General features: G+C 50.3%; 1 protein-coding gene across 1 annotated transcript in view; it reads right to left on the bottom strand.

The window, feature by feature from the left end:
* LOC8030312 (tyrosine-protein phosphatase Lar) overlaps window positions 1-22052 on the bottom strand; it is a 65230-nt gene that overhangs the window by 11914 nt on the left and 31264 nt on the right. The window contains exons 2-4 of the mRNA XM_042289500.1: window positions 21809-21866; window positions 13999-14265; window positions 6888-7172 (exon numbers count right to left, since the gene is read on the bottom strand). Coding sequence (XP_042145434.1) covers window positions 6888-7172; window positions 13999-14265; window positions 21809-21863 — 607 coding nt within the window. The 5' untranslated portion in view covers window positions 21864-21866. The remainder of the gene's footprint in view (window positions 1-6887; window positions 7173-13998; window positions 14266-21808; window positions 21867-22052) is intronic.

The following is a 22052-nucleotide window of genomic DNA, read 5'->3' on the forward strand; positions in this document are numbered from 1 at the left end:
AGTTGATGCCGGCCGTACGAAAGACACACCTCGCGCTTCCTGTCACTACTGCCGCTGCTTGCACGCGCTGCCGATTGGCGGTCCTTTCTTTATTTTGTTTCGTCGCTCTTTTGAAAATAATGAAACTAATATTTTCTCAGACCCTGCTCATCGTACCTCTGCACTACAGTTCTGTAAACACATGGTGATGTAATTTGAGATATGGGACGGAGTGTCTACATTCTTACTTCGTGTGTAATGCCGGTATAATATTCCTCTGCTGCCAGAGGGTCAAAATAATGGTAGGGTCGGCAGCAAAAACTATTTCAATGACCGAATTATGATCAAACACCAGTAAGAACATAAAAAACGAAATCACATGGGGACAATAAAAATATTGCTACAAGAGGATGGTGCGCGGGGCACAAACAATATTCGGAGTGACGTTGAGGGAACGCGACAAGCCAGATCTTTCCTGATGGCAGCCGTAAAAGTTGATCTGGTGCCTCGTTTTGATCGGCTTTGCACGGAAACTCGTCGACTAAAAAATTGGGTTGTGTGTGTGTTTATACAGCCTAGAACTTGGTCTGCTAAACAGGGGCGACGAGTCTCCCAGCTGTAGATGAGAGATTTAGCCAGTGCGGTACAGCCGCTAGCCTGGGGTCTTTAACGTGCATCACGCAGTAGTGATACACGACCGCACACCGGTACGATGCTCATCCAGATCGAAACGGGCAGGGGTGGGGCTCGAACCCAGGATCCCTGGGCTCTGCAGCGCGAGCTTTCGCTCCACGTGCTCCGAGCTGGTGTGCGCTAGACCACTCGGCCACCGATCCGCACCTTGTACCTTGTTTGTTCAATTTTTTTGTTATACTGCAGAAACACATTGCGCCCCGTGTTTTTGAAGGAACGGTAGACGGTGGTGACGGTGAGGTGACTGACCCCCATGTCAGCCGGCGTCTCGCTCGACCTCCTCGGAGGACAGGTCGTTTTTACTGGTGACTGGTGCATACGTGGAGCAACTCCGCGAGCATTGCGTTCTTCATCTCAGAGAACACAATACATGACTCAGCTCTATCTCGTCATCGCTCCAAAATGACAAGTGGAATTCGCAACTATAGTCGGTGACAGGTCAAGAACAAAGTGGAGCTCCTCCCACCCCTTTCCACTTCAGCGGAGCGAACTGTGGAGAGGAGGTCGCCCCCTCTCCAGCGTTCGCAAATGGCAAATTTTAGTTTATTAGGCCACTAACTGTCAATTTACGCTCGTTCCTTTACGTCCGCCGCAGCCGATAATGTTATCCCCGGGAATACCAAAAGTATAATTTCTTTCAGCAAAAAATAACAAAACAAAAAAAAAACATAATAATAAAACGCCCGGTATATCACAGCTTTGACAACGCTTCACGTGTGTGAGGTTCGATGACTGACAGAGAACCACCGCTGGCCGTGCTCCCGAAGCGGGGAAGTGCAATTTATGGAGACCGATCATATTATCAGAAAGGTGCAGACCAGTTGTACTTACACATGCATTATCGTCAAATTTGACGGAGTTCCTTCCAACACTAAAGAGTTGTCAAAAGTGAATATTATAAAGGAGAATATCAGCAGGAATCTATTGTCTGTTTACTGAAAACAAAACGAGCATCAGAAAAACGCATTTGGGCGGCCGGGGAGGCCAGAAGCACGGACAGCGCGCACCCAGCGAGGAACCAGCGAATGAGAGGGCACTCCTAGCAATCTGTTTTCAGAGCCACGGTATGCCGGCTGCCGGCCAAATGTCCACTTTAATTCTATTATGGCTTTCGAAACGTAAATACACGCTCGAGAATTTTCAACAATATCACGCGAGCGCCGACCGGCCTGTAGATCAGCGCATCGTCACGGCGCGAAGTAGCGATATCAATGACAGTACGCGCGTGCGCAGAAGAAACGCGCCGAAGTCGGCGTCGGCTGCTAAGCTGTTTCCCCAATCACGACCCACCCCTGGCGCGACGCCCACCGCTTGCTCCACCCCATAAGCAGCGGACCTAGTAATCAAAGCGACACACACGGTACGCAAACACGAACAGCAGCCAGTAGGAAGGACACCGACACGAGCTTAGTCAGCGAACGAAAAGACAGACACAAACTTCACTCTAGGCAAACAGAGCAGGGGTAGTTACAAGGATGAGAGGCGTGCGCAGACGGAGGTAAGCAGTGCACAATAAATACGCGAAAACTCGCAGCAACCGAAGAACCACGCAGTAAACACGTACGTGCACACGCACCAGAAGCACGTGCGTCACGCTGCGTATCTACGCGGAACTGGCGATTTTGGCATTTCGGTTTGAAACTTTGATATCGATTGCGTGAACATTTTATTCAGCAAACTGAACCGGTGGAGCCTCGCATAAAAAAAAAAATCGTTTGACAATATGAAAGCGACTGAAATTCTTCCTAAAAACTATATTAGCAGAAAGTACCGTGTTATAAAGGACCTCACGAGTTTCGACCAAGTTTTCCAGCACGTTATTTTCCAAAAAACGGAAGAAGCCAAGTGTACAACCAGTTTCCGAAGCTGGCAACCACAGCTGGAATCAGCGCCATCCTCGGCAGTTTCCTGAACCTCGCGTAGTCACATTTCAGCCACCGCCACATAGAGGGCGCAACCAGACATCCAATTTGTGTTTTCTGTATGTTTTATGATTTGTTTTAATAAATAGGCTCGATTAGTGAAAATGCGGGCTAATAATCAGGACCTGGAACAGTAATCTTCATTTAATACTAAAAATATCGGCCTAAATGTCTGCCAAAAAGGGTCAAAATACTCGGTTTTGACTATCAACAAATTCGTGATTTCGCCTATATTCAAACTTTTTTTATGGAGACTCAAAGGTGAAATTTAGAAAAAGGGCCTCTAATGACAAAGCAGAATATGTTTTTCTTTGCAGGTCTACAATTTTATTCAAATGTGCCAATCCCTAAGGGCTGTACCACTGTACTACCAAATGAAGTTTGCCAAAAAAAACTGTTTTTGTCACTTTTCACGTGAGCATTCCGAAAAAAGTTTAGGCCATATTACAATGAAATTTAGCGTAGCTCTTTCTACCATAGTTGCAAACACATGTAAAAGGTTCCAAATAAAATGACCGAGCAGGCGGCCAAAAATCCGCGACTGAATGTGCTTCCGCGAGGTACATTTTTTAAAGTAAATATCTGTCAAAGTAAAATGAAAAACGAAAAAAGGGCCTCTAATGACAATGAACGCACTCTTCTTCTATAACATTCTAAAATTTGAAATAAATTGCTCCAATTGTGCACCCTGTACCACTGTACTACGAAACCATGTTTTGCCAAAAAGGCCAATGTTCGCGGGTGCCCACTGAATTAGCGTTTTGTACTAGGAAAACAAATCCTACATCAGAGGAAAGATAATGTTGTACAGGACAAGATGATATATAACACATAATTTTAGAAAGCTTGAACACGCCACAATCGCATTTCGAAAACGTGCGGAAAGCGTCATATGTCATGGCCGCCGTGGGACCGCAGCCTTAAAGGAGAAGCTTAAGCGTCCCCAAAGTTGTTCTCTTAGTTACATCTAGCGGGAACACGTAGAGTGATTGCAAGCTGTTTGGGTTTAGAGGCATCAAATGGAAATTTCAAAGGCGAACAGAGGTCACCTTTCTTCCGTTCGGCTTCATTTTGGAATGTTCGCTTCTGCCACACGCCGGCGGTTTCAGATTCCTAACGGAAACAGAGCTTCTCTATCAAACAATAAGCTCTCATCATCTTAATTCAATTCTGAGACGCGCTACTAATCCGAATCGGAGGAGCCGGCGCTCCAATAGACCTATAGGGAGTATTCACTGGACGCCATATTTGTTAGTGCCGTTTCGAGCGCATGCTCAGACCGAGCTTACATTAATAGGTTGCTAAGACCGGCAATCTACGTGGTGTGGAATGCACGTGGCAAAAGAACTGTGGAAGCTGGCCGTTAGCACGCGATCAGCATTCGCGCACACGGCTATGGCCGCCAGTGAATACTCCCTATAGGGAGTATTCACTGGCGGCCATATCCGTGTGTGCGACTGCTGAGCGCGACCTGATGGCGAGCTTCCACTGTTCTTTTGAAACGTGCATACCAAACCATCAAGATTGACGATCTTAGCAACCTATTAATGTGAGCTCGTTCTGAGCATGCGCTCGAAACCACACCCACAAATATGGCGTCCAGTGAATACTCCCTACTGCTAAATTACCCGAGCATCAAGGAGAATGCAGAGAATGGTGTTCCACGCGCCGCACGCGCAAATAAATAACCAAAATAAAGCGTTGACGGACGCGTGTGCAACATGCCATTTGTTTTAGGCATTTTCTTTAGAAGAGTTACTGCTGCAGACGCCAGTACGTGCGATGCCTGGAACACCATTCCCTGCATTCTCCTTGATGCACGGGTAATTTAGCAAGAAGTCTTTAGGCCTATTGCTAAATTACCCAAGTATAAAAAAAAATGCAGGGAATGGTGTTCCAGGCACCGCACTGCACGCCTTCCCAGTATAAAAGGTTCGAAGTAAACAACCAAAATAAAGCGTTGACGAACGCGCGTGCAAGACGCCATTTGTGCAAGATGCCTTTTGCTATAGAACAGTTACTGCTGCAGACGCCAGCACGAGCGCCGCGTGAAACACCATTTGCTGTATTCTCCTTGAGGCTTGGGTAATTTAGCAATAGGTCTATTGCCACTCCCGCCAGTACAGACAACATGCGAAGGGGCCATCTGGCACGGATCAGGAGCGTAGAGCGTCTAGTTTTAGAGCGCAGTTCTTAGGCGCCCGTTTCCGGCTTGAGCGGCGTCGGCGTCGCCGTCGGCGTAACCAAGGTCACCCCAAGGTCACGTGACCCCTCTCAAGGTCATCCCAAGGTCACGTGACCCCGGAGGTCACGTGACCCCCCAAGGTAACGTGACCCCTCAGGTCATGTGACCCCCAAGGTCTCGTGATCCCTCCCAAGGTCACGTGACCGCCAAGGTCTCGCGACCCCCGAGATTACGTGGCCCCCCCTCCCCCCGAGGTCACGTGACCCCCTCCCCCCGAGGTCAGGTGACCCCCCCGGAGCATACTAAAGAATGATGGGAGGAGGAGGAGAAGGAGGAGGAGGAGGAGGGGTCTACCCTCCCCTCAGAACCTTTCCCTACTCCTCCTCAAGAGCTGCGCTCCAATTCGGCGTTACAGGGAGTTGTAAACGGCTTTCACTTTTTTAAACTATAAATACACCAGCAAAGCGGAACACAGTGCGAATATTGTCACGAATTAATGCGATGAGAAGGCGAACAGTGAACTGAAAATAAAGGTTTAATGGGCGAACTTGTGCCAACAAAAAATAAGTAACGAAAGAGCGTCGAGGCAGCAGAAAAGCAGGCGGCGATTCGGCGGCGAAACAAAGAGCGCGAGCGAGACTGATGGTGTATTCGGCTGGTCACTTTCGAGCGCTCCAATCATCCGAGTCGGAGCTACCAGATCCCGGAGCGCCTCCGCATCGGAGCGAGAGAATCGGCGCGCCCAGCCGAACGCTCCTCAACTTTTCGGAGCTGCAAGCCGAGCGGATAGAGGGTGGCCTGCGCCACTAGAGGATGGCGCGAGCCGCCCTCTAGCGGAACTTTTGCTTCTCGGATTCAATGGGTTCAGCAGTATTCAGTCATCCATCCATCCGTCAATCCTTGAAAAATGGTAGCCCTCAACGCGGACGCTGATAAGGTCATCGCAAGCCAGCCGTGCCAAGCGGAAGTTCCTGCGAAACTATAAAAAAAGACAGCATTACAGCTTGAAAACTCCCGTACTTTTGTTCTTACCGCTTTGTGCGAGTAAGTTCGCACTATAGAAACATAGGCCTTGACCTTGGGCACCGTACAAGGTGCGTCAAACAACTCGGCAAACTTCGCTTCGTAAACACGGCCCTCGTCGTCGTCGTCCGAGCTGCTGGTGTTGTCGCTGTCAGCTAGCTTCGCCAGCAGCACTGACGGTGCCCCCCCTAACATTAAACGTCTTCGTTTCAACAACATGTCACCTCAATTCGAGCAGCACAACACAACGGTGACGGCGTCGAGACCGACGGCTGTTTTTCGCACACCTTTTTCTGCGGAGTAGTTGCGTTCTCGCTGTCCGCTTCCGACACAAACGCAAAATGGCGGAATGGCTGGAGTCACGTGACCGGTCGGCAGCCAGATCTCTCGCGCGCTCTGACTTCCAAGTCAGAGCGCCTCAAACCGCTCCGATTCGGAGGACGGCGAGAGTCGGAGCTTCAAGAGCGCTCCGAAAGAACCTGCCGAATATACTTGGAGCGCCTGGCATCGACCAGGGACTCTAAACTCGTCATACACAAAGTTGGGAACGAAGTTGACGGAGCGCACCGATTGGTCTATTACGACGATGACTTCGCGGTTTTTTCGCCGAAGTCCAATCGGCGCGCTCCGTGAACTTTCGGCTCCAACTTTGTGTTTCACGAGTTTAGAGCCCCAGGCGAATGCGCACCGGCTTTTCAGAGCGCTCCAAGAGGCTGAAAAGCGACCACCCGAATATACCATGAGACTGACTCAACAAGGTCGCGGGCAGCTGCTTATCTACCGTGCGTCACTATCTCGAAAGTGCGGCAAAGAAGGTTTGAGCGTCGCGCGCTCGGGGCGAGGATGAACTGGCACTTACGAGAATAACAAAGCAGAGGGAAAGTTACGTCTGCTGCGAGAATGACCGGGAATCTTCTAGAAGACCGTGACCAAGCGTTGCCTTCTCGGCTCTGCGGGCGGCAATATAATGATATAACGGCAATATAACGTTTAGGTAGGAATTTTCAAACGAGTAATCACCGCCGTACACGGAGGGCGATGACCGTCGAAGGGATAAGAACGGGAGAGGCACACGGGCGACTCACCTTCGATCACAGTGAGCACGAACAGGGCCCGGGCAGGTTCGCCAACACCATTATCGGCGAGGCATTCGTAGGTGGCGTTGTCCCTCCCCGTGCGGGTGGGGTCAATGCGCAGCACCGAGCCCCCGGGCATCTCGACCACCATGTGGCGGACGGTGGATATCCGCTCGCCATTCTTACGCCACTCGATCTGCGGGCGCGGGTTGCCCGCCGCCGTGCACACAAACACCGCCACCTGCCCAGTCACCACCGTCTGGTCCCGGGGGAAGATGACGATGCTCGAAGCATCTGCGCCGGGGGAGAGAGAGGGGGGGAGGCGTCGGGAAAACGTGAGTCACTGTACTGCCGATGTCTTGCCGTTAGCAAGAAAGCGGCATGCTATATTTTGTTTCACCATAACTTGGGAACAAGGGGGGTCAAGACGGGAGCTTGTCAAGATGGAAGTACGTGCGAGTTGGCGATTCACAGCAGGAGCAGCGCAAATATACAAGGACAAGAACGTAGGAGACACATAGAAGGACAAACGACTACTTTGCGAAAGGGCCAATGTGAAGTGTATAGACTTTACGGGCGTTTTTTTTTTTCGTTTTATTTGTATCATGATATTGTCACGAATGACAATTGATGAAGCGAGTAAAACTGAAGCAAACTAAACGTTTAATGGGGCAAACTTGTGGCCAAAACAAAATTTAAAAACAAAACGGCTAGCGTCGGGCGTCCTGGCTCCCATCGTCACCTGGTTCGTGAGGCAGCATCGCGTCGAGCATGGTCGTTACTTTCCAGCCATGCAAAGCTGAAACTCCTGTGGTCTTTCGTACCGCCGTGTTGTAAGCAAACGTGACATAGGGTGACACCTCGTCCCACGTCTTGTGCTCGACGTGGACATACATGGAGATCATGTCGGCGATAGTTTTGTTTAGCCGTTCTGTTAGTCCATTTGTCTGCAGATGGTACGCAATGACTCGACGCTGGCTGGTGCTACTGAGACGAAGAATCTCTTGTGTCAGCTGGGTCATGAGTCGGGTGATCCACGGTCTGTAATGAGGACTCCGGAGGCGCCATGCCGGAGGATAATGGACTCGATGAAAAACTTGACAACCTTAACAGCCGTACCTGATAGAAGGGCTTTCGTCTTGGTGTACTGTTTGAGATAATCGGTCGCAACGATTATCAATCGGTTTTCTTGCGTCGATGGTGGAAACGATCTAAGTAAATCCATTCCGATTTGCTGGGATGAGGCATATGGCGGTGCAGTAGGCTGAAGAAGTCCTGCCGGTCTCGTCGGTTGTCTCTTCCGTCGTTGACGCTCGTGCAAGATCGGGTGTAGTGATGGACTGTCTTCGCAAGCTTGGGCCAGTAGTACTTCTCGCGTATCCTCGCAAGGGTCCTGCTGTAGCCAAGGTGTCCCACCGTCGGGTCATCGTGGCAAGCCTGAAATATCTCTTCTCGAAGACTGGAATAGATCACCAAGAGCCACGCCGTATGGTTGTCGCTGAAGTTCTCCTTGTAGAGCACACCTTGTCGGATGCAGAAGGTTGGCAGTGTTCGCATGAAAGCGCGGGCAACTGCATTTCCTTGTCCCGCTGGGGGATCAATGAGTCCTCGCAGTTCAGGGTCATCTCTTTGGAGCGCTGCCGTGTCACTGACATCTAGTGCGCCGAGGAAACACTTGCCGTCGTCGTCTTTCGTGCAGGCAGGACCGGGCTCGACGGGGACCCTTGACAGGCAATCGGCATCACTGTGCTTTCGGCCGGACTTGTACACCTTGGCCATGTCAAACTGCTGCAGCCGTAGACTCCACCGGGCGAGGCGTCCTGAGGGGTCCTTGAGGTTTGCGAGCCAGCAGAACGAGTGGTGGTTTGTAACTATTCCAAACGGACTTCTGCGCAAGCACGGGCGAAACTTTGTGATAGCCCAGACGACGGGCGTGTCATTTTTTTCTCCGTCATTGAGTAATTACCCCCTGCCTTAGACAGCGTAAGACTTGCATGGGTGAATATCCCCTCTGTTCCCATTTGTATTTGTACCAGCACCAAGCCCCGTGTTACTTGCGTCTGTGTGAATTTCTGGTTGTACATTCTGGTCGAAATGGCCAAGGACGGGAGGTGTTTGAAGTCTTCGTTTAAGCTCGTCGAACACCCGCTCGTGCTCTTCTGTCCACTTAAACTTTACGGTGCCTGTAGTCAGGTATGTCAGCGGCGCAGAAAGCTTCGCAAAATATCGAAGGAACCGCCTGTAGTGGACATAGAGGCGAAGGAATTTTCTTACGGCCTTTGTGTCCAACGGTGGGGAAAATGTGGCTACGGCGCGAGCCTTCTCAGGCTCAGGAGAAGCATCCTCGCTACTCACGACGTGGCCTAAAAACTTGAGCTCACCGTAAGCGAACCGACATTTCTTTGGCTTGAGAGTTAGTCTAGCGGCCTTGGTGGCTTGAAGTACGGCACGGAGTCGTCGAGGTGCTCGTTGAAGTTGCTGGGGAGAACACTACAACGTCGTCGAGGTAGACGAGACAGCTCTGCCATCTTAAGCTTGCTAGCACGGTGTCCATGACACGCTATAAGATCGCCGGCGCTGTGCATAGACCGAAGGGCATCACTTTAAACTCGCACAGTCCGTCGGGCGTGACGAAGGCAGTTTTCTCCCGTTCCGGTTCATCAACCTCGATCTGCCAGTAGCCACTCTTCAAATCTATCGACGAAAAGTATCGAGAATGACAAAGACGGTCTAGAGTATCGTCGATGCGGGGGAAAGGGTAGACGTTTTTCTTTGTCACAGCATTAAGTTGACGATAGTCAACACAGATTCTCAGTGTTCCCTCCTTCTTCTTTACGAGCAGAACAAGGTGAGACATATGGACTTCTTGACGGCTGAATGATGTCATCATCAAACATTTCCCGAACCTGTTCTTGTATGACTTACCGCTCTTTCAAAGAGACACGGTGCGGTGACTGGTGGACTGTGTGCACATCGCCGTCAGTAACAATGCGAAGTTTCGCTACTGGTGTTTGGCGAACTTTCGGCGACGTGGCAAAACTATAACTGAATTCAGCGAGGAGATCAACAAGTTATCGGCGCTTTGGAGCTGGGATTTCGGCGTTGATGTTGAGCTGCGGCGGCGACGTGCTCTTGCGCTGTGACGACGAGGCTTCCTCATAGAATCCGGTGACCACGGCTGATGCTTGAAGCTCCTCGATGTCACCCACGGTGGTACCCTTCGTTAGGTGCTGCAGCTCCTCTCGAACGTTTGTCACGAGAACAGCTGTACGTTCTCCTTGGAGATCTGATACGCCTAGCGCGACGCCAATTACTTTTTCAAGGAGGAGTTGGACGCTGCCTTCCAGAAGAGCCTCACCGCACGTGGCTGCGTCGGTCTTGACGGCTACTAAATCACTCGAACGCGGCGGCAGGTTCACATGGTCAGCAATAACTTGGATCGTGGTTGGTCTCCACCGGCAGCGAAACAGGCTTTCGCAGCGTCAACTGGTTTGCCCCGAGGTCGATGACGGCGCCATACTCGCAGAGAAAGTCCATTCCGAGGATAACGTCCCTCACACAGCTTCGCAAAACGACGAACTTCACAGGGCACGTCTCACCGTAGATCTCAACGCTAGCAGTGTACCTCTCGACTGGTGTGATAAGGTGCCTTCCGGCGGTTCGTATTTGAGGTCCATCCGACGGCGGTGTCACTTTTCGCAGACAGCAAGAGAGCCTCCAACTCAAGAGTGAGCAGTCTGCTCCGGTGTCCACGAATCCCGATGCGTCGTGGCCGTCGATGACTACGTTTAGGTTGTTGGGCACTGTTGCAGGAGCGTCGTTGCGATGCCTGGCGTCGGGACAGTGGGAGCGCTCCGGCGTTCTTGGAGGTTATTTACTTCGGTCGTCTTCGGCAACGCCACCTCCACGCGTTGCCGCACTTAGTTTTCCCGACGAGATAGGGGGACAGGTTGTCTCGCCGGGAGCGGCAGAAGGGCGAAAACGCACGTCGAGGCGAAGGCGAACGGGAACCTCGTGGTAGAGTCCGCACCGAGAAAAGGGGTCGTCGGAGGTACTCCTCGATGTCCCTTGGTCGCTGCCCAAGGCGGCGTCGCGAGTCGCTCGACGCAAAACCTCACAGGTTCATTTGTCGGTATGGGCACCTCCGGTAGATGTGGTCGACCTCGCTGCAGTGATAACACATCGGTCGTCGATCAGCCGTGTGCCACACATCCGTTTTCCTAGGCGCTGGTTGTTCGGTGCGGACGAGCTGGGGCTGCCCTTACTGAGGTCGGAAAGTCTGCGGTGCTTTTAGGCCACGTCGAGGTGGCGTTGAATACTGTCGGGCAGCTGGCGCCGTTCTCCGAGCTACTGCGGCGTAAGCCACAGAGGGCTCCTCGGGTGCTGCGCTCGTCGGAACCTCCAGTTGGAATGCCCGCTGAACTTCCTAGCGGACAACTTCGGCTATCGATAGCAAATCAGGCTGGTTGTCAGCAGGCAGGAGCTTATTGAGCTCTTCCTGCACGGCGTCACGAATGATCTCGCGGATGTCCGAACCGTTGCAGCTGGAAGTCGAGCGGGCAGCGACGCCGGGAAGTTGCTGGTAGTGGGAGACCCGTGCTCGAAGGGCACGTTCATTGTTTGTTGCCTCAGTGACAAATCCTTCGACGGTCGTTGGCGCTGTTCGCACAGGTTCTCCGAAGATTTTCCTTCACTCCCCGTATCAGGACCCGCAGCTTTTTTTCTTCGGAAGCGCTTGGATCAGCGTGGTTCATTAGGCGGAGAACGTCTTCGACGAAGCTTGAGACGCTCTCGTTAGGCCCTTGGCTTCTTGCTTGCAGACGTTCCTCGAACCGCTGTCGTCGCTGCTGGCAGGCAAAGGTGCATTGAAGCTCGGCCTGGAAGTCCTCCCACGACGAAATCGACGCTTCGTGGTTTTCGTACCAAGGGCGGGCCGTGCCTTCCAAAAAGCGAAGTAGACGTTCCGTTGGCTTTGCTCGGCCCGCCATTCGTTGAACCGGGCAACGCGCACGTACTGGCTCAACCATCCTCATCTTCGTGAAGGTCGCCATGAAAAGACGCCGGCGTCAGCGGCGGGGCCTGCACGTAGATGGTGGACGTCGGTGGCGTTCCGTCTTGCTGCGTCGTGGCGTTCATCGTCGGCGTCTTCTTCTTCCTCGGCTGCTCTGATAGTTGACTGAACTCCGGAGGCTAGAGTTGGTTGCGGCGACTGGCTCGAATCTCGGGTTCATCAACGGGGATTAGTTTTCCGGGACTTGAAAAAGATCGGGCCTGACAGATCTTTTGCGGGGCACGTTTCACGGTCGTGGAATGCGGTAAACCGCACCTCCACCAAAAATATCACAAATGACATTCGATGAGGCGACGAATACTAAAGCAAACAAAACGTTTGCTTTAGAGGGGAGAACTAATGCCCAAAACAAATTAAAAAACAGCTAGCGTCGAGGGCGTCGATGGCGGCGAAACAGCAAGATCGAACGCTGGGGCGAGACTGACTCCGGCCCGCAACGCGGAGCCCCTTATATACACGCGTTGGGTTTCGGAACAATCAGAGCAGAATGTTCTGAAGAAACGACAACAACGTTCTCGAATTCACCAGAATGCAAAATTCACAGAAATAACAAATAGGCGCGTCCCCTCCCATGGCATCGAACCTCCAGCCCTTTGCATACGAGCATAGCCTCATCTATACTCACAACGCCTGGTAGCTCGACGACGGAGCCATAGAGCGCCCGGTCGCAGATTTGGAGCGCGACGGTCTGGTAGCACAGAGAATTTCTCGGGGAACCTGGTCGTCAGTGTACAGCTTTTTCAGCGGCGAGGACCCGAAACATGGTTTTGCAACCCGACGAGATAAGAAGCGGTATCTCGAGGAACGCGAGGAGCACGAGCGGACATCCTGCTTCTGACGGACTCTAAACAGGTCGATTGTAATGTGAGAAGAAAAACAAACAGAACCTCGTGAAGAACTAAGAGTTTTATTTGTATCGACAACCCACTTTTTCATCACCTCCTCCAATGAAATGTTACCTTTCTGGAGGACGAATTTGATGATCTCTGGAGATGTGACAGGCTCTGGCAGCTCCCAAGGCTAATTTATCTTAAACTTGCTAGCGGTTGAAAATCCCATAGTTAAGGTTTCGATCTACAAAAACGTTGGACCCACGCGCTCTATATCCTGTCCGCTGCGCCAAATTATGTAACGTTAAAAAAAAGTAAAAACGCATTTGTCATTAGAGAGTTTTATCAAATCGTTCCCATGACTGCGATAACGATACCCTATATTCCGCCACCGCCTCCCTTGAGCATGCATAGTGTCGTTATCGGGGCTATCGGAGGTATCGGAACGATCTACTAAAACTCTCTATCATCTTAATTCCATTTTTAGATAATATTCTCTCTTTTTTCTTTACTATGTTTGGCGCTACTTCGTCTTCTTTCTCTTTTGGGCTTTGCTCACTTTGAGCGCTTTTTATGCGCCCCGGTTTTAACACTTCCAGCTCCTCACAAACTACCAACTGTATACAGTCGGTGACAGGTCATGAACAAAGTGGAAGCTCCTCTCATCTCGTTCCACTTTAGCAGAGCGAGTGCTGGAGAGGAGGCGATCTCCTCTCCAGCGTTCCCTCTGCTAAAGTGGAAAGAAATAGGAGGAGCTTCAACTTCGTTCTTGATTTTTGACCGCCCCCCTCCCCGCAAATCCATCTCGTAGTGAAACGTGCTCGGCGACGTAATCCTTTAAGCCGGAGTCACACTGGTCACACCATCATACGAAAGACAGTCTGCAAACAGGAGTTACCGCAATATCCGTGGTTCGAATGCCGCCTGCCAGGTTTTCTCGGACTCGCTGTCATGTGGCATTCGAAGCACGAACATCGCGGTAACTCGCGTTCTAATTTCTATGCTGACTGTCTTTTGTTTCGTGTATAACTCGCTGTCCCCAGCTTTTGGAGGCTCGAGAACTTTTCCACACGACCACTTGTCCAGGAACACATTAATTTATCCGGAAGCATACTCTTCGTAGCGGGCGAACTCGGTCACCACGAGCGTATGTGCGATCCTCCACCACCCATGCGGGCAGGCAGTTAACAAAATTAATCGGCACCAAAAATATGCTCACTCGCTTCAGAGTTGACACTGGGCTGCGGCAAGAGGACAGTGGAGGTCAGCAGCGTCTTGATCTCCTTGATGGACGTGATGATCTGGATGCAGGTGCCGTTGGACTGGTTGCAGCTGTGGCCCTCCGGGCAGCAGTGCCGGTGGTCACTGCAGCACACGGCCAACGGGTACGGGCAACAGCCGTAAAGTCCGCTGCTCTGCGGACAGCAGGTGCTGCCGTCCGGGCACGCACTTCCGTTGGGACAGCGCACGAAACACACCCGGACACCTGCACGACGTCCGAATTCAGATGCGTCTTGTGAACCTTAAATCCGCGGTCTTATACTGATAATACACCGTACTAAAGACTGTCTGCAGACTCTGTCTGATTCGTGTTACTTCCGTGTGTGATGGAAGTACTTCCGTGTACGACGGAAGTAACAGTTTTCATTTCGGTACTGTCGGAATAAAAACTGCAGGAGTTTCAGTCATCCCGCCTCCGGCCACCAACATCACCTTGAATATTCGATGCCTGTGCACTGAGATGTTTGACGTCATCACAGCGAGATCGAGCGAAAGGCACTGATTGGATACGATACGAGTGATGCGTCAGAGTTCGGCTTGGCCTCGTGTCCAATCAATGCGTCGAAGGGCATTCGGCGTCGGGCCCCATTGCTGAGTTGGCGCCATGCAAATGGGATGAGCGTATACGTGAAGGTTGTGTGAGAATTCTTGCCGATCTCTCTTTCCAGACAGCCGTGAGCACGATCGTGAGTAGGAACGCTCGGCCTGCTTTCAATGCGAGCTCCGACCTCTTAGTGAAGCGGGGGGGGGGGGGGGGGGGGGTCCTGTCTTGTAGGGCCGTCTCCTCACTCTCTCGAGGCAAGGACCTCCTTCCGCCCCTGGCAGGTAGGAAGCTTGCCTTACCTTGGGCCGGCGCAGGGGGAGGGGGGGGGGGGGGTAATTTTGGAAGGACACAAATTGGCCATTAAGAGAGTGCCATGAACGCTCTTAGGGTCTGTCCTTACTCTGGTATACGTGCGTCTTCTCCTCTCGAAGCGGGCGCATACGGCGTGATTCTCGCGAGACACTCGCTGCGCTACGCGCCTCACTTTTTTTTTTTTGTTTTTTGTTAAACTAGTGTACATATAGCCTACGGTACTACGGTGCCTCCGCTAGCCTCCGTAGCTCCGCTTTTCCTCCGCTAGCACTGCCTCGTAGGCAGTAGTGGGATCGCTCTAGGTGACGGCAACCAAACGCTAAAGTTGCTCTCACCGGCATTGAACACGTTCGCGGTAGTGGCGGCAACGGAACAGCCGCTGCCGCCGCGAACATGGAGAAGGATTTTTTCTCCCTTTTGCAAGCGCCACCAAGTGGCGCTGCATGTGAATCGATGAAATGAAGGAACGGGAGCAACTCCCTTCCTTCCGTTGGCGACAGGGAGGAACATTGTTTTTTCCTCCATTTCTCCTTTTTTTAGAGTGCAACATTGGCCTTTGTGAAGAGGCTTGTCAACACCCGTTTTAGTGGCTTGGCATGTCGGTAAGGCAAGAGAGAGTTAGCAATGGCGGTTGTAATCTGGCGCATGTCTAAATCGTCTATGTACTCAAGGCTCTATATCTCCCTAAGTACAAGCGAATCCGAAGGCACGAGCGCAGTGGTTTCAAGGCCTGCCCCTGTCGTCACACCAACTTCCATTCTGGAGGCCCTGGCCCTGTGGTTTTGCAACGTAAACTGTACTATCATTTTCGTTTTTGTTTTGTTTTGTTTTGCAAAAGGAAGCAGAGTGAACACCGGCGTGGTGCAAGGACGTTACGTGGGAGCCATGTGAAGCGATAACTCGGCCGAACTTTCGTATCCTTGCCTTTTGAGCCACGCGACGTCCTAGGATCAAAGAACTGAGTTGGATTACCACATTCAGGTATAGTCACGAATTCATCGTCAACACCCGCCATGGTTCACGCAGATACCAAATGTGAAAAACTTGGCATTTATAGACAGATAGTTGATGAAATGTAATATGGCCCGAGCCCTGACGTCAAAATACGCCACAGCGCTTTTTTTTTTTTTTTTGCTTTTGTTTTTACAAATAAAAGATGGGCCAAAAAATGTCTGAAATGTGAAGCGGCTGATAGAAGCCAGGGAAGCCAAGCCAGCACTGTGAGTTAAAGTCCCTGGATAAAAATCACGCTAGGCGTTCCTCAGAAGAACCGACAACCAGTGTTAGAGAATGCGAGAGTGGCGCACCACGAGACCGCGAGCGAGAGCCGCAACGCAGTTTCCTTTCAGGGGCCGCATATTCTAATACACTGTACCATAGTCGCACATTTCAGTGCTGCGTCACCATTTGCTTCCAAGCGTCGCACGAGGCACGAGATTGTGCATTGGCACATTTGATGATTTCATGACGCTTGCAAGACATACAAACAGATCAAGGGGCTTTACTGAGGGCGTGTGACCGGGTTACGTGGCACATTCTGTACCATATTCGCGCGGCGCAAAGACACAGCACGTTGGAATGAAATAATTTTGTTATACATAGGATGCCTCTCATTGGTCCTGTTCTTTTTTGTTTTTTGTGTTTTTTCTGTGTTCTGCAGCAGACAGATATCTCACACAGGCCATTCTCCTGCAAAACTGCAAAACTGCTCTCGGCGGTACCAAGCAGAGACTTGTGCCGCGAGTCGCCGTATGTGCGAGCTCGTGAAAACAGCAACAACAACAAATGCTCTGGCTTGGAACATTTGGTACTGGTTTCGCCATCTTGCTGAGCCTATTGAATCTGCAGGGTGATTCAAGGAGAGGCCAGGTTCTTTAAATCGATCGCAAAATTCGGTTTCTTAACCAATCGCGCTACGACTTTGTGCAGCGTTGCCCACAGGTGGTGCATATTTTTTTTTTTTTTTTGTAAAATTTGCAAAGGGCGAACTTACCTGAGGAAAAAGTAAAGAAAGAAAATGAATTAGCTCCTATGGAAACGCAGCGAAGCCACCGGTCTGCAAACAACACGGCGCCGTTTCGCACGGGAGACAAGAGATGGCGCAAGCGGTCGCGACGCCAACTGCCGCCAACGAACGAGCATACGACGTCAAGAGCCGGCGTCTTTAGCACACAAGGAACTGCAGTTCCTTGTTGTTACCGCGCCTGTTTTTGTTTCTGCGATTGTCGCCGCCTGCTGAACGCGCGCCACTTTTGGGTCGAAAAGATCGTCTGCTAAAGTCGCCGGCTCTCGGCGCCGTATGCTCGTTCGTTGGCGGCGTTCGTTGCGCCATCTCTTGTCTCCCGTGCGAAACGGCGCCGTGTTGTTGAAGACCGGTGGCGTCACTGCGTTTCCATAGGAGCTAAGCCTTTTTCTTTCTTTACTTTTTCCTCGGGTAAGTTCGCCTTTTTGCAAATTTTACGAAAAGAAATGCGCCATCTGTGGGCAACGCTGCACAAAGTTGTAGCGCGATAGGTTAAGAAACCGAAGTTTGCGGTCGATCTAAAGAGCCTGGCCTCTCCTTGAATCACCCTGTAAATCTAGCAAAAACGGCCCTGCCAAATTTATTCACACAAATACGCAAATACCAAAACATTTAGCCTTCCCGTAAAGCTCTTAAAATTAAGATAGAAGACATCTCTAGTACGTACTAACATACGTTTTGTCACTATTGTCATCTAAGTCATTTTCGTTTCAAAACTGCCTCAAAATGCGCTCAGAACAGACAAAATCGTAATACTTATGGATTTTATCAAGATCTCTAGCGCTCTAAGGGAAACATTCAAGGGTCGTACGACATTCATTACATCTTCATAATGAGCCCCGAAAACATTCAATACTCTGGTGCGTTCCTGAAACGCATGCGATTTGTGCAGCGAAATTTGCCGATTGAGTGTTAAAGCCGCATTCCCACGGCTCGTACAACGTACAAGCGACACGCGTTCGCTGCAGACATGATGCATGTTTCAGGCATGTTCTCTTTACATATATGTGGGCTTCGAATATGTGAGCAAGCAGTTTTTGTAGAACAAGTGTGACTGTGAACACGGTCATACAAGAAAAGAAAGCTCCTCGGGCAGTGTCTCAGGCTATCTTCTGTGTCATCTTAGTAGCGGTAGGGACGCGGCTGGTGAGTATATGATCAGAGCCGTATATGTAGAGAGTTTGGCCATTCTTTGGGAAGTATAGGAGACAAATGAGGAGGCGCCATTGGCCGAAAGCGGGCTGGGCGTGTTCCAGGGCGTCTTCAGAAATTTGAATGTGGCCAACCAGAAGCCGGAAATAATACCCCGGTGGTGGTCGCGAGAAACAAACCTTAAAAGTCCGTCGGAGTAACTCTTGGTGTCTGAAAATATGCTGCACGAGATGTTTCAATCACGGTCGTCCAGATTCATGGTGGACGAGTGCGACTAGCTGAACGATCGACGTAATCTGTACTCAAAGCGCCGAGAATCTGCCGTCCGAGCGGTCACACTCATTCCGAGCCCGAGTTGAGGGACACCATTCCTTTCTTACATCTTTCTTCATGATCATGATCGAAACATCACGTGCACCCTATTTTCAACCATGAAGGGTTACCACATTTAACTGTTACGCTCTTATTAAAACCATATACATATGATTAAAACTGTTTCTCGCTGCCACCGCTAGGGGATTCTTTTCGGCATCTGGTTGGTCAAGAGAGCATGTCAAGCCCTCTTTCAGCGTTTGGTGCACGCCCTGCATGGCTCTGCCCGCGCCTCCCATTGACCAAACTTTCTCTACACACGGCTTGCATAGCGCGCAGGTGTACGGCATCGCGTCAACGCAAAACTAAACCAGCTAAGTGGCTTCGAGCTATGGTTTTAATAGGCACGCCCTGGGAATACGAAACCGCGTAACGACCAGATTTCCGAGATTTCGACAGAAGGGAAGTTTAATGCAGCGTAATTAATATATTGCTTTTTATAAACGTTAGAATAGCTCAAAATTTAGTTTACAACGTTAAATTTCGCTGTTTATTTTGCTGAGTGTTTTCAGTCTTCGCGAACACTATTGCGACTGTCGTCCTTCAGCTAGCAACATTGGTTTCTTTCTCTCGTGTTCTGTCGCGCCCTTTCGCGATTTTTCATACTGGACTCCAGATGTCGGCGCACAGGATTCGCCGTTCCTCCTCTCACCCACCTTTACCCTCCTGGACACTATGGACGAAAGCGTGATCACGTGACGAAATATGGACGTTTGACTGGTCCAACGAGCTCGCAACTTCCGCCGCACTGTCAGCTTAGGGTCGAATAGAGTATACGTTCGTTTCGCACATGCTGTTTTGTTCCTTACGTAGCTTAAAGGGGCACTGACACCCCAAAGGTCGTATTTATTTTTATTGTCTAAAACGATGCAAGTTGTAGTCATAGACACGCAAAAAAAAACGCATCGCGAAAAAAAATTTTCCCGCGCGCGCGCGCGCCTTTTTATTTTTGGCGTTTGATTTTCCCGCCTCTCGCCTCCTCGCTCCTTTTGATCGGTGACGTCAAGAATCAGGAAATTTAGAAGCTTTGTAGGCGACATCTCTATAACATTTAATTACGGCAATCCTAAAACATGTTTTTTAACGCAATTGCGAACGCACTACGGCCCTTCTTTTTGAAATACCAAAAATCGGGAGTTCGTTGTGGTGCCGTCTCCTGGATTTGTATCCTCCAACGGAAAACAGGCGACACCGCTCAAAACCGGTCCGCCGGCGTTCGCTTGCGCTCGCTCCTTTCCTCCTCGCTTTGGGTCGCCATGGCAACATGGGCAACAGCAGGGAGTGGTGAAAGGAAGTGGACTCTCAGGTCTCCTCAATTTTTGACGTCAAGGCACCGGCGCCGATCGCGCGGGAACTTCGAATTCGGCATTTGGAAATTGTTTTTTTACTTCACGAATACTGAATTCCCAAATCTCAAATTTTGAGGGTAATGTCCCGGCATCGTTTTCAATCGTTTCGGATAATAAAAAAAAATATGATTTTGATGTGTCAGTGCCCCTTTAAAGGGACACTGACACCCCCCAAAAAATATTTTTCATTTTTTGCCAGGCGCTTCATCATGGTGTCGGAGGACTACCCAATTAATATTTTGCAACAGAGTAGAGTATTTTTTTAATAAAGCCAAAAGACGCAACTGCTCGAAACCGAAACCGAAACCCGACGGAGGTCGGAGAAGTGGAGAGAAGAGAGTGGAGTGGCGGAAGTCACGTGGCTACACCCGACCGTGTTTTTTTTTTTTTTTTTTTTGTCTCTCTTCTTGTAACAGACGACATGCGGCGTACGGGAACTGTTCGCTATGGGATTCTTTTGCAGTTATGTATGTTCCGCTCGTTGTTGTGTACTCCAAGATGAGTTGTTTTGTACATTGGGGAGTTGGAGATGAGTAGTGAGTGCCCGTGGTGAATTTTGATCGGCTCCGAAAAGAATACACCCACGATGTTGCGTGAAGAGCTGGCTCACATGTCCTGCGTCCGAAACAGAAGTGGCATTGTGCGACAGAGTTTCCGAAAGATCAACGGGATCGGGACCAATGGCTGGCTGCATTTCCTGTAGACCATTTACGGGCACCTCGGAAAGCGGACGCTACCTGATTTATATGCTCCTTGCATTTTGTGGAAAGTGATTACATTGAGTTCGCAGGTGTCAAAAAGGAAATCCCATACCATTTAATTCAGCGACGTGTCGTCCACAACATTTGTTTCTTATTATTTTTTTTTTGTTTCTTCAGTAATAATTGTAAAAAAAAAAAGAAAGAAATGTAAACATCAGAAAATATTATAAAAAAAGGTTTCACGGGGGATCGAACCCGGTCCTACCGCGTGTGAAGCGGACGTCTTACCCACTGAGCTACTGGGGCATGTCGATACTGGGGGATCTCTTTCCTTAGTAACAATTCAGCCGATAAACTGTAAGTTGGAAAGTTTGCTGCCGATTTTTCTCTAGCAAAAGCACTCCAGGGTCGAAGTCGGGATGCACCACGCATTGGCGACATTCTCACCTAGTAAAGAAATCGTACGCGTGCATATTCAACTCGAAGTAGACACGTCGCGCTTGACGTTTGCGCGAGCGATGTCTTCAGCCACAAGAAGGGAGTGACGGCTCGGAGACGTCTTCGTGCAAATCGGCTTGGTGGTCGGGCGTGTCGTACGGCATGAATACCAATTCTTTTGAACAGTCCCAAATTTCTCTTTTAAAGGCGGACAAAATTCGCCGGTACCGCGAACGACAGTTCTGAAATAGAGGTCCCACGCCCGTCGTCCGCTGCCATCGCCGTCCCCGCGAGTCCCACGATACGCGAAACGACGAACGCACAGAATGCTTCCGGTTGTCTGTGGAACTTTTTTTTCAATCAACGTATTTGCAGGTTTTTAGAAGCCACAAAAAATGGGTTTCGTATTTTTTTCTATTTTTAATATTGAGTGTGTCCCTTCAGTGACCCACGACTTTGATTAAATTTGGTGGTCGCATCGATACCTTAGAAAACGGCCCGTGACCGCGGAAAAGAGAGTGAGCGAGACTCGAACCGGCCAGTTCTTGATCGGCGGTTTTCGGGCGGAAAGAAACCGAATTTCGAGCCGCAAATTCTGTTCTGGGTAGTTGAGCTCTCATATGTCACGTACAACTAAAAACCTCGGCGAGCATAAATACCCTGTCAGTGTCCCTTTAAGCCTTCCCGGAAAATATTATATCTACATTGCCCGGTAATACATCACTAAACCTGTTAATGTGGCAGGTTCAGTGGCGCTGGAGTGGTCAAGGCCTAGCTTGATATACAGTAAATCATGTTTAAAAACGCGCTGCTTCACGTTTGACGAGGAAAAAGGCTATGCATGGTGAGGTACTTACCGTGAGTAAAGACCACCACAAGGGCCAGAACGACCATCACGCCGCTGGATGTCATGGTCTCTAAAACACGGAAGACCAATCAACTTGCGTCACGGGATAACAAATATGTCACAAAAGCTGTTACAGCACGTAAATGGTGTTGGAGCGAGTCACACGAGAAACGAAATGTGTCTACCTAAACTTGTATTTTTTTCCCACGCAAGATAAAGCCCATACCTCCGCTGCCCTTGGATACGTGCCGCCA

This window comes from Ixodes scapularis, unplaced genomic scaffold (assembly GCF_016920785.2).
Source record: "Ixodes scapularis isolate PalLabHiFi unplaced genomic scaffold, ASM1692078v2 PGA_scaffold12__126_contigs__length_90152505, whole genome shotgun sequence".
Lineage (NCBI taxonomy): Eukaryota > Metazoa > Arthropoda > Arachnida > Ixodida > Ixodidae > Ixodes > Ixodes scapularis.